Source organism: Babylonia areolata, chromosome 2 (genome assembly GCF_041734735.1).
Source record: "Babylonia areolata isolate BAREFJ2019XMU chromosome 2, ASM4173473v1, whole genome shotgun sequence".
NCBI classification, from domain to species: Eukaryota; Metazoa; Mollusca; class Gastropoda; order Neogastropoda; family Buccinidae; genus Babylonia; species Babylonia areolata.
Genome location: NC_134877.1, coordinates 55269217 through 55281716, shown reverse-complemented (window position 1 = coordinate 55281716; position 12500 = coordinate 55269217). Strand labels below are relative to the sequence as shown.

The window sequence follows — 12500 nt, the reverse complement described above, 5'->3', positions numbered from 1 at the left end:
CAACAAATTTTCAAATCTCACGCCCCCCTAACACTCTTCCACCACCCCAAGACTCATTTTCCAGAACAGACCACAGCAGCTAAAGAATTAGCCCCAAAATTCGATTAAAAAAAAAGTATTTATAAATTCCTCGTGGAATTCGAACACTTATGTTTTCCCCATTCTTATGGAAAACAAATATGCGCTTGTGGCTTTTAGAGGCGTTTGATTGGCTAAGAGCGGACCAAGCAAGACGGGGTGTCTTTTCACCGTTAGCCGCGCGAAATTTGGCCAAGCAGAGCGAACTGATAGGCCTAGTTTGCATCAGTTTGACATGGTACAGTATAAGCCACCAAAATATATATTAGGGCCTGTATACATACATATATATCCTTCATAAATAAATAAATAACATAATAAACAAATGAATAATAAGTATACAACAAAAGCACACCTTCAACCAAAAACAAAACAGCTACAGCAAATTGTGAAAAAACAAAACAAAACAAAAAAAAAACCCACCCAAAAACCCCATACAAACGAAAAAAAAAAAAAAAAAAAAAACCCACAGGGAAAGAGAAAGCGATGGCCTAACCAGAAGACACTCTCCACCCGTCCCTATCCCTCCTAAACCCAATTAAAAATCAATCAATGAACTATTTACATTTTTTTAAATATGAGTAGATCGAAGGCAGACAACAGAAAAAACAAAACAAAACAAAACAAAAAACATACTGCCAAAGGCAGCCCTGGGACGCCCCCATCCCTGTAAAAAACAACAACCAACAAACAAACAAAAAAAAAAAAAGGAAAAAAAAAGACCCATATGACAAAATTATCAGCAAAATGGCCACAAATGTACACTTCATACCCCTTCTTCATTCGTTAACGACCTTCGTCCCCTCCCTCCCGTCCTCACTCCAAAATTCTTATTTGTTTTTTGCTCAGAAAAATCCTTTCCTTTAAAGACTATCCCCTCAGCACCCCCCCACCCCCACAACCCCTGCTATCCCCCAACACAATTTTCTGACCTCTTCATTTGATGAATAATTATTCCTTGCCATCGACTGCAGTTAGCCACGCGCACACTTTCTCTCTCTCTTTCTCTCATCCACCAATGAGAGAGAGAGAGAGAGAGAGAGAGAGAGAGAGAGAGAGAGAGAGAGAGAGAGAGAGAGAGAGAGAGAGAGAGAGAGAGAACTAACGAGCGTGTTCTCAAGATAACGGGCATATCTCATGTGTGTTTCGTTGGATTTGTTTTATTTTCGTTGACATTTCATTGTGTGGTTTTTCGGCGTCGATAATGTGCCACGTTTTCCTGAAGGAGTCGTTCTTCTGCTCTGCGCTTGCACAAGAGGGGGGGGGGGGAGAGCCTGGATGATGAGGTAAGGAATGAGAGAGAGAGAGAGAGAGAGAGAGAGAGAGAGAGAGAGAGAGAGAGATACAAGAACATTTTTTTGGGTGGTTGTTTAAATGAGGGAGGTTGGAATACAAAGCGAGAGAGAGAGAGAGAGAGACAGACAGACAGACAGACAAAGAGAGACAGAGACAGAGACCGGGACATAACAAGAGACACAGATAGTCCTTGTAAACACACACACACACACGCACACACACACACACACACAGACACACAGACACACACACATACACACACGAGCAAAACACTCCATGAGGTTGCACAACAAGGATGCCAGACACAGACACACGCACAGACACAAACACAGACACACACACACACGCTCGCGCTAAAGACCAAAGGTTAAGCGCTAAAAAGACAGCCTGACCAGAAGACATCGATCCACGCGCAAAGTGTACCACAGCACTTTTCTTTCATTAGTATTTTCTTTTCTTTCTGGACATTTTTTTTTTTTAACCAAACCCTTACAAGAGGGTTTGAGCGACAAAACAGACACAGTGATTATGAATTAACTGCTCCGGAGTCCATCAATAGGCTACGGGATCCATGCCGAGCCCTAGACACAGGGATTATGAATGATCTGCTTTAGGGACGTTGAAGGCTACATAACCTTTTAACTTTTGGGGGATGTGAAGGAGTGGGAGATCCTGGGAAGGTTATGATGTAGGGTGGAGGGTGGGCTGCAAGCTCTTGTTTGGTCGTGACGATCAGTGAAGTAACAACACGCTAACACAGTCCATTAAGTTTATTAATGATTAATTTGCTTGCCTTGCTTCTGTGTCTCAGGCGACTTATTCTTCATCACGCAGTGTGTGTGTGTGTGTGTGTGTGTGTGTGTGTGTGTGTGTGTGTGTAAAAGAGAGAGAGAGAGAGAGAGAGAGAGAGAGAGAGAGAGACAGACAGACAGACAGACAGACAGACAGACAGAGATTTTACTTCCACACGTACGTTTCATACCACTGCAACCGGCAAACCAAGAGGACATCGCTGCTGTCATCGAAAATTAGTATTCTAAGCACGTGAGGAATCCGGTATTAAGAGACTGGGGATTCCAGCATCAGTTCGCGTGTGTAATCACACCACCAACTACAGAGAGACAGACAGACAGACAGAGAAACAGAGAGAGACACAGAGAGAGAGAGAGACAGAGGAAAATCCTCATGCATTATTTTTGTCTTCAGAATTATGCGGTGAAATGTCTTTTTCCGTCAAAGAGGATGTTTAATTCACAAACTGATGTTCCGTTCGTTGAACATGAACTGTGCATAGATGCATAATCCATGACGATTGTGTTGTCTAAATTATGTATGGTATTCCCCCCCCCCACACACACACACACACTGTTAACTATTATCTCTGAACACCGAGGTCAGCTGATTTTATTTTTCATATCTCACTCTGGAAAACTGTCGTGAATTTCAGCTGGATCCGTGCAGGCTTGAGCAAGGCGTTTTCAACTTTAATTCCTTTTGGACCATTTGTTTTGGTGCTTGCTGTGTTTATTTTGTTGTCCACTGGAACAACACTTTCAAAAACTGGGGGCCGCGTGCTGTAAATATTTATGTCCCATCTTAGTGAATCTGGTACTGTCAGTTGAAATTAAAAGATGCGAACATTTAGTATCTTACACTGCTCAGGGTTTAAATTTTGATTTTAACTCTCTCCATACGAACGGCGAAAGAGACGACGCTAACAGCGTTTCACCCCAATTACCACCATCAAAATGTTGCAAGCGGAAGGCTCTTAAATTGAAGAGGTGAATGTTGACAAAGAATACCACAATTCTGACGACGGAAGCTAAAGGTTGGGTCATTCAGACACCCACTGAACATCCGAGGGGTCTGTGTAGAGCAGAAGAGAGGACTGGCCGTACGGAGTGAGTTAAAGCAAAGGTGGAATCAAATGCTTTCTGTCGTGTATAGAACAACTCCGATCAGTTAAACGTCACCGTTGAGGTTTTTTTTTTCTATGGCTTATATCCCCAACCCATTTATTGTGTTTATTACGAACATGCTCATTTTTATTAATTGAATACTTGGACATAAGTTTTGCTCTTCTGATATTATTGCCACTGGTTTTTCAGTCTTCAAAAAACATCTTTGCCTCTACTGAATTTTCCAGAACAGAATGTTTTTAGTGAAGTCTAATCATTGACAGTTCAGTCTCACGCTTTGTGTACTTGCTGCACGCATATTATTCACGCGCAGTCTTCGTTTTTCTGACAGCTTCAGTTCCGTGCGTTAATGAAACCTCACTGTCCTTTTAAATGTGCCTGTCCTGTTATGTTGTATTCCATTTTCTTTGAAATTAGACGTGAAAAGTTTGGGAAAAAAATCTGGTCATGAAGTATCAGTATCCATCAAAATCAAAATTAAGGAAAAAAACCCAAAAACAAACAAACAAACAAAAACAAACAAACAAAAACAACAACACAAAAACCCACCCTAAAAGAGAAAAGTATCCATGTCCACATTTCGTTAGTTTTTCAATCAAAAGCTCATTCCACACGTCGATCCATATTCGCACTCAAATCATTTATAAAGACGATTGGTTGCTTTAAGACACAGTCATTGCCGTCGTTGCTTTTTGTAGCATTGCCTTTGCTTCTTTCACAAAAACAGGGTCTCAAGTGCGCTCGCGCGCACGCGCGTGTGTGTCTGCAAGTGTCTCTGTGTGGTTTCGTTCAAGAAATAATAATGCTCTTCATCATTTTCTTGTCCTCTCTTCGAAGCCTTCAGCTAGCGAGCAGTTAAGCCCCTTTCTCTCTCTCTCTCTCTCCTCGCTTTCTATTTAAGCACTCTTCTTCCTTTCCCAGCACACCCCCTTTCATTCCCCGCCACCCCCCTCCCTCCCACCCTCCACACCGGGTCAAACCGCTAGAGGGGACTGGCTGATCCCAGCAAGCTCACTGAGGGTATCGATCACGTGTTTCCCTGCACCGGTCTCGTTGTTATGCCGACAACCCGCAACTTCCGGCCTGCAATGGCAACCACTTCCGGCCGCTGTCAGTGGATCGGGGCCATAATTGGCCCGCCGCCATCTTGCCTCGCCTGACCGGGATGAAGGGCGGGTAGAACTCTGTGTGTGTGTGTGTGTGTGTGTGTGTGTGTGTGTGTGTGTGTGAGGGGTGGGGTAGGGTGGAGTGGGGTGGGTGGAGACGGTGATGAATGCGGTCCTTGTCATAATGAGCGTCCATCTTTCTCGGGTGTCGGATACGCTCAGGTCCCTCCTTTCTCTCTCTCTCTCTCTCTCTAAGGTGGGTGAGAGAGAGAGAGAGAGAGAGAGAGAGAGAGAGAGCACCAAACTGACAGGCTGGAAAGTGCTTGGGGTCAGTGGCATGTGTGTGTGTGTGTGTGTGTGTGTGTGTGTGTGTGTGTGTGTGTTTACCAATGCTAATCAACGGTCCTTAAAAAAAACACCACACACACAAAAAAAAAACAACGAACACAAACAAACTGAAAACAAACCAGTTACACGCAGTTGAGAGACAGTTACAAACAAAACACCCACACCAGCAGATCCTGTCAGCACACTACTCGCGGGGGGAGTGGGGGGGGGGGGGAATTTTAAGTTAGCATACAGTTCCCAGCTCTATAACTGCAAGTACGCAAATAACATACAAGAACACTTAACTCTCTCCATACGAACGGCGAAAGAGACGACGTTAACAGCGTTTCACCCCAAGTATCATCATCAAAATATTGCAAGCGGAAGGCTCTTATACTGAAGAGGTGAATGTTGTCAAAGAATACCACAATTCTGACGACGGAAGCTAAAGGTTGGGTCATTCAGACACTCACTGGACATCCGAGGGGTCTATGTAGAGGAGAAGAGAGGACTGGCCGTAATGAGTGAGTTAAAACCGCACATGTACAGCGACAACGACGAAGAGGTGAACGGCAAACAGAAGGATCGAAGACCACAACGAAAGGGGGGTGGGGGGGTGGGGTGGGGGTGGGGGGGGCCCAATCAGGGTGGCCAAATGGAAAGGGAAGAAAACGACCCAGCTCATTTTCCAAGAAGCCGTACCGCGTAAACCTGTCACATCGCCAGCACGGTGAAGCGGAAGAGGAGACACTTAATTTCCCGATGTCCCCTGCAGGCCAGTTACCAGACATCAACACAACGACGCAGATAATGATGATAAAACTGGAAACCCGTGACAAACTATTACAATAATAATATTATTATGTCGAGGATGCCACAACGATGCAATTACATATCTTAAAAGAATATCTATCAGACTCGAACATTATTATAACACTTGCTGGTCTGTTGCTCGAGTCAAAGATGACTCGGAAAGGTTTGTAAATCGAGATAGACTGTTCCGCATTCTACACTCAACTATTTCAGTTGGAAGGACGCGTGGACTTATCTTTATAAGTTACACCACATAAGCTAAACTGTTCCGCATTCTACACTCAACAATTTCAGTTTCAAGGACGTGCGGACGTATCCATAAAAGTCACACCACATTCACTTTGAGAGAGAAAAAAGAAGAAGAAAGAACAGCAGATGCCTGACCTTTGCATAAATCTAACGCACTGGATAGGCCTTGGCACCTGACCTAGGTTTTTGTAAAACATTTAGACAGCATCAGCATTCTACAATAATAATGATGATGGTTACTTGTGTGAGAAAAGACTGAAATTATTACCAAGACAGTTGGGGGAGACCTTTTTCTACTGTGGGTATATATATATATTTTTTTTCATGACATATATAATATATATACTATTCCATTGTGTAATATAATTTATCACTACTGTCACAACTTCATTTAAATGAAAGAAAAGGAGTACTAAATCTGTTTTAACGGGCGTTATAAAAGACATGATTTTCATTCTGACACTTTGCTGAGGAAAACTGGAGTGTTTGACAAAGATCCGTAGCAACCTACCTGTAAGTATTCTTACAAAACATCACGAGAACAGCCAACAGCTGTGCCATCTCCGGACGGACGGACAGACGGACAAAGACTCGCTTAAACTGGAAACTTTCTTGAGCGCAACACATACATCACCCTCCCGATTTTGTATGAAACCTTTCCCCGACCTAATTCCCTTTCGGAGCCCTCCTCAAGTAGCCACTCAAAGACGATGGTGTCTGCAAGGCGAGGGGACAGGGTAGAATTGTGTGACAGGGGGCTAAGGAGGAGAATCCACCCTATGTCAGCGAGAATGACAAGACCTGATCCACAAACTAGGCAGAGAAACAGCACGAACTGGGGGCGGGGGTGGGGGGTGGGGGGGGAGAGATCAAGGTATAGATGAATCCACATACCATTTGCTTTCCCCTTTTTTTTGCTTCAAAGCGGTTGTACACACAAAGCATGGTAACGTGCAGCCCGCCGCCTCTGCTTGCACAAAGAGTTACGTGTAGATTGTACACTGACATCACTGAAGTACCACGGTTTCAAGCAAATTTCGCTATTTATGAAATCGTTCGAGTCGCAGGCAAAGATTATATCTCCTTACAGGCAAAAATTGTATTGCATCTCCTTTATCTTCAGGGACTTTGGCAGCAGACGAAGCACCCCTAAATCGTTCAGATCATTATCTTTGTTAAAAATAAAAAAAATTGTTTAATTAAAAAAAAGGAAAAATCGCTTTCGTAGAAGAAACATCACAATGGTCGTCAAAGATCTACACATTACCGGGTAAATAAACAGCAACAAAGCTCTACCAGAAACAGCAGATTCTGCGTCCTATAAGCTATACAATATCCACACTCGCTTACGGCTCGTACCCTCTTCTCTTCCCTATGACACCAACCGGCAGAACGACGATCAGTACAAAGACTCGGCCAATATGGGCCATTTCCACGAATGTCACGTTGCTTCCCCTTGTTGAATGAAACCCTTCCCCCTTCCTCTTCTTCCCCAGTTCCAGAGTTAACCCTCTCAAGTAGAAGCTGGTTCATTCAAAGACGATGCTGTGCAAGGTGAGCCGTGGAAGGCTGGAGGGAGGGAGGGAGGGATGGAAGGAGCAGGGCAGAAATGTGTGACAGGGGGTTGTGGGGGAGTTGGGGGGGGGGGAGGGGGGCGGGGGGGTAGGCGGGAGGGGGCTGACAAGGAGGATCCACCTTTCGTCAGCGAGAATGAGATAACCTAGCCCACAAACCAGACAGAAGAGAAACAGCAGGAGCGATGAAAGGAGAAAAAAAGGATCAAGGTGTAGAGGAGGCTTCAATACCATTATTTTTGCTCCCTCCCCCTCCACACCCCCTACCTCTACTTGCTTCCCCCTTCTTTCATTTCAGTGACGACTCCACTATCCCCCCCCCACGCCCCCCGCCCCCTCCTCCCGCCCACCCCCCTCGAATTCTTCTGCTACGGTGACGGCTCTACTCTACTATCCCTTCACCCCTCCCCTACCCTCAACCCTCACAGTCTTCTGCTACAGTGACGACTCTACTCTACTATCCCTTCACCCCACCCCTACCCTCAACCCTCACAGTCTTCTGCTACAGTGACGATTGCTTCTCCTTTCGCCCGAGTGCCCGCATTGCTGCTGCTGCTGTCTGGAGCATCATCTCATCTCACCACCATCTTCTCGCAGAATCGCTCCTGTCATTTCGAGGGTCACTCTCGCCAAGTCTGTAGACTCAGCTCTGCTGGCGCGCGATTCAGACTTCTCTCTCCTCAGTTTCTCGTCCTCCCCCCTCTCCCGCCTCGCTTTGAAAGGATCATGGGGCGTGTAGAAAAACAACAAAAACAACAACTAAGGGAGGTTTTGTGTGCGCGTGTATATATATATATATATATATATATATATATATATATATATACATGTGTGTGTGCGAGTGCACGCTTGAGTGCGTGCGTCTGTGCCTGCATACGCGCGTGCTCGCCTCTGTGTGTGTGTGTGTGTGTGTGTGTGTGTGTGTGTGTGTGTGTGTGTGCAGCAATGGAAGGGTCAGCCATCATCTGTATCAGTATCAAAGGTTAAAAGACGACAGACCCCCACAGCGTTTTACGGCCACTGGGGCAGGGAATTTACACTGTGTCTGCTGCGATGGCTCAGCAGCATAGGAAGACAGAGAACTCCATCCTCTCTTTCCTGCCACTTCAGCCTTCCCCATCCCAGGTCAGGTACCCACCCATTCACACCTGGCGGTGGAGTGAGAGAACAAAAAAAAATCGGAGTAAAGTGACTTTCCCACAGAATACAACGTATACCATGCACATTTCAAACTGTTCACCACTTTATCTCCGATTCAAATAGATTGGAACTTAGAAAGTATTGTGAAGAACGGGTACAACACGATTCTATTCGGAAAAATGTGTTGGATGTATTTGACTGACAAAATATTCAAAGCTGAATGGATTGGCCAATGATCTGTCAGAATTTCTCCTCTCCCCTCTGCTCCCCCCACCCCACTACCTTATCTACCATTGTTCTAAATTTCTTTTTTTCCCCTTCGTATTTCTCTTCTATCAGGCCAATTTCTCTGGTGACCCAAAAAAACCACAAAAAACAAAAAAAAAACCACCTCAAAGTAATAATAATATTAGCATTATTTTACTATATTATGTATTTATTTGTTTATTTGTTTCATTTCATTATTTCATTCCTTCCTGTTTATCAATGTTATTTGATACAATTGATAATATAGCTCATCAGCCGTCGTGTTAAAATTGAAGCGCAACGTTGTGAGCACAGTATAAGCCTTAAGCTTGTTGATGCTCTTTTGTCATTGTTTGCACTGTAATCATGTGTACTGTTGAACAATTAAAGATTATTTTTAAACCAAACGGAGGTCTCGCACCCTGATCGCCTGTGAACACTGGACCTCTTCTTCTTCTTCTTCTGCGTTCGTGGGCTTCAACTCCCACGTTCACTCGTATATACGCGAGTGGGCTTTTTACGTGTATGACCGTTTTTACCCCGCCATATAGGCAGCCATACTCCGCTTTCGGGGGTGTGCATGCTGGGTATGTTCTTGTTTCCATAACCCACCGAACGACATGGATTACAGGATCTTTAACGTGCGTATTTGATCTTATGCTTGCGTATACACACGAAGGGGGTTCAGGCACTGGCAGGTCTGCACATATGTTGACCTGGGAGATCGTAAAAATCTCCACCCTTTACCCACCAGGCGTCGTCACCGTGATTCGAACTCGGGACCCTCAGATCGAAAGTCCAACGCTTTAACCATTCGGCTATGGCGCCCGTCATCACTGGACCAGAACAAGAGTCTAACGCCCCACCGATTCGGCCACGGCAGTCGGTATTATTATTTTTAGTATTTTGTATTTCTTTTTATCATAACAGATTTCTCTGTGTGAAATTCGGGCTGTTCTCCTCAGGGAGAGCGCGTCGCTATACTACAGCGCCACCCTTTTTTTGTATTTTTTCCTGCGTGCAGTTTTATTTGTTTTTCCAATCGAGAGTGATGTATAACAAGTTCTAATCCCTTCAGGGCCGGGGAAAAAACAACAACAACGATAGAAAGTGGTGTTTCAAGTCATATAAAACAATATCCATATCCAAAACAACCAGCCTAAAACTGAGAAAAATTAATGGTCCGGAGATATACCACTCTGGATAAACCGATATACCACTCTCGATAAACCGTGTGAATTTTCAGCCTTCCAGAGTTATATACCACTCTCGATAAACCGTGTGAATTTTCAGCCTTCCAGAGTTATACACCACTCTCGATAAACCGTGTGAATTTTCAGCCTTCCAGAGTTATATACCACTCTCGATAAACCGTGTGAATTTTCAGCCTTCCAGAGTTATATACCACTCTCGATAAACCGTGTGAATTTTCAGCCTTCCAGAGTTATATACCACTCTCGATAAACCGTGTGAATTTTCAGCCTTCCAGAGTTATATACCACTCTCGATAAACCGTGTGAATTTTCAGCCTTCCAGAGTTATACACCACTCTCGATAAACCGTGTGAATTTTCAACCTTCCAGAGTTATTTCCCTTCTTCTGATGATGATGTCGTCAGGTACGTCACTATGTACGTACATGATGCGTATTACTGCGTGGCTGTGAGCCTACTGCCTGACGAAGACAGACAGACAGACAGAGACGGACAGGAATGTCGTAGTGGTCAGCGTAAACAGCCCATCGTTTTTCCCTCTGTGACGGAGCGGAATCGAATTTCTGCTGCTTCGTGATATGATAGAGTGGGTGATGGGCTGAAGATTGGCGGCGCGGTTGCGGTGGTGATGGATATCCACAAGTGTTGAAGAAACTGGGGGGGTGGGGGGGGGGTTGGGGAAGTTCACTGGTTCAGAGGGAGGGGGGCGGGGGGGGAGGGAGAGAGAAAGAGAGAGGGAGGGAGAAGGAAGAAGGGAAGAGAGAGGGAGGGGGAAAGAGAGAGAGGTGAGGGAGGGAGAGGGAGCGAGAGAGAGAGAGAGAGAGAGAGAGAGTCATTATGCAACTGAACTGGGGTGGAAGGACTGACAAAGATTGGAGGGGAGGGGGAGGGGTTAGAGGGGGTTGGGCGTGTAAAAAAACAAGAAGAAAGTAGACCGGGAGGAGGAGGAGGAGGGAAGGAAGAAGGATGAAGAAAAGCAGCTGAAGAACAAGTCAAAGAAGAAAATGAAGACGACAAAGAAGAAGACAAACACAGAGCACAAAACACAGACAAATAACCACACAAAACAGCAACAGCAACAAGAAGCTCTCACACATCCCCCCCCAAAACACACACACACACACACACACCACCGTCCACTCTCATCCTTCCCCCCTCCCCTTCCCCGCTTAAAAACCATCCCTTCCGCTCCCACCCCCACCCCACCCCCAAACACACACACACACACACACACACACAGACGTATCTTCACCCTTCCAACACAGCACTCACAAGGCAGGACGTCGGTGTAGCGGTTCTTGCGGGAGTTGGCGGGGTCTCTGGCGACTGAGGTGTTGCTGGGGTCCGCCTGGTAGGCAGCCAGGGCCTCCCACTCCTGACCCAGCCGGTCCCCGTTCTTCAGGTGATCCTCCATGTACGCCTGCCCTCCCCAACGGAGGAAAAAAAACAACACATTATTAATAATAAGGAAACCTCTTCATGGCAGCCAAGGAGGGGTGGAAAGAACGCGGAAAATGATGACAGTTATAATTCGTGTGATTTTTTTTTTTTTTTTCAAAGGTCTAACAACATCACCAAGAGGAAACAGATTTTCACTCAAAACAAAAGTAAACATCAAACAATAACAAGATTAATGTAATTTCTCAACCCCCCCCCTCGCCCCCCAACCACCCCATCCCCGAACCCCCAAACAACCCGCCCTCCTCGCTGTCTCCATCAAGGGTGTGTTTCTTGAATTCAGCGATCAACATGCGATATCAATATCGCGCTGCAGTTTTTTTTGGATTGGGATCATGTTTCTCCTCCCAGTCATTCATTCTACGAATGTCACAATCTTGATGATGATAATATATTTTACGTTTTAAACTATAACTCTCTCACAAACACAGCCACACAGACACACACAAATACAAGCACACGGCATACGCGCGCGCGCGTACACACACACACACACACACACCAAACACAAAACGAGAAATGGTAAAAGAGAGAGAGACAGAGAGACAGACAGAGAGAGAGAGAGACAAAGAGACAAAGATACTGACACAGAGAAACAGAGCGAAATAGATACAGACGAAGACGGACAAAAAACAACAATCAGCAACGAATATTGGAGGTAAAACAAAAGTCGCCTGTTGTAACTGCGTATCACTTTCAGCGTCACCCCCCCCACCCCTAAAACACACACACCTCATCCCTCCATCCATCCGCCCCCCCCCCCACCCCCCCTGCATCCATCCTTTCCCTCCCATCAGCCAAGAGGTCAAAAGGTCGACAGAGGAACCCCCGTTTCCGGGGGAGGGGTGGGGGGGATTGAGGGGAGGGGCGGGGGGGGGGGGGTAAAGGAGGGCGGGGCGCATTATTATATCCCCACCCACCACTGTTTAAACCAAACACCCGACTCCCTCCCCCCCCCCTCCCCCACCACTTCCTAAACACACCCACCAGGACTCCAGTCGTTTACTCTTCAACCTTTCTATTTTCCTCCAAAGCCACACTCTGTTTCAAACTCTGGTGCCGCAAGAAAGAAAGGAGGAAG

General features: G+C 45.6%; 1 protein-coding gene across 1 annotated transcript in view; it reads right to left on the bottom strand.

Annotated features, from left to right (window-relative positions):
* Positions 1 to 12500, bottom strand: part of LOC143275304 (uncharacterized) — a 641085-nt gene that overhangs the window by 50442 nt on the left and 578143 nt on the right. Inside the window, exon 14 of the mRNA XM_076579305.1 lies at positions 11234 to 11381. Coding sequence (XP_076435420.1) covers positions 11234 to 11381 — 148 coding nt within the window. The remainder of the gene's footprint in view (positions 1 to 11233; positions 11382 to 12500) is intronic.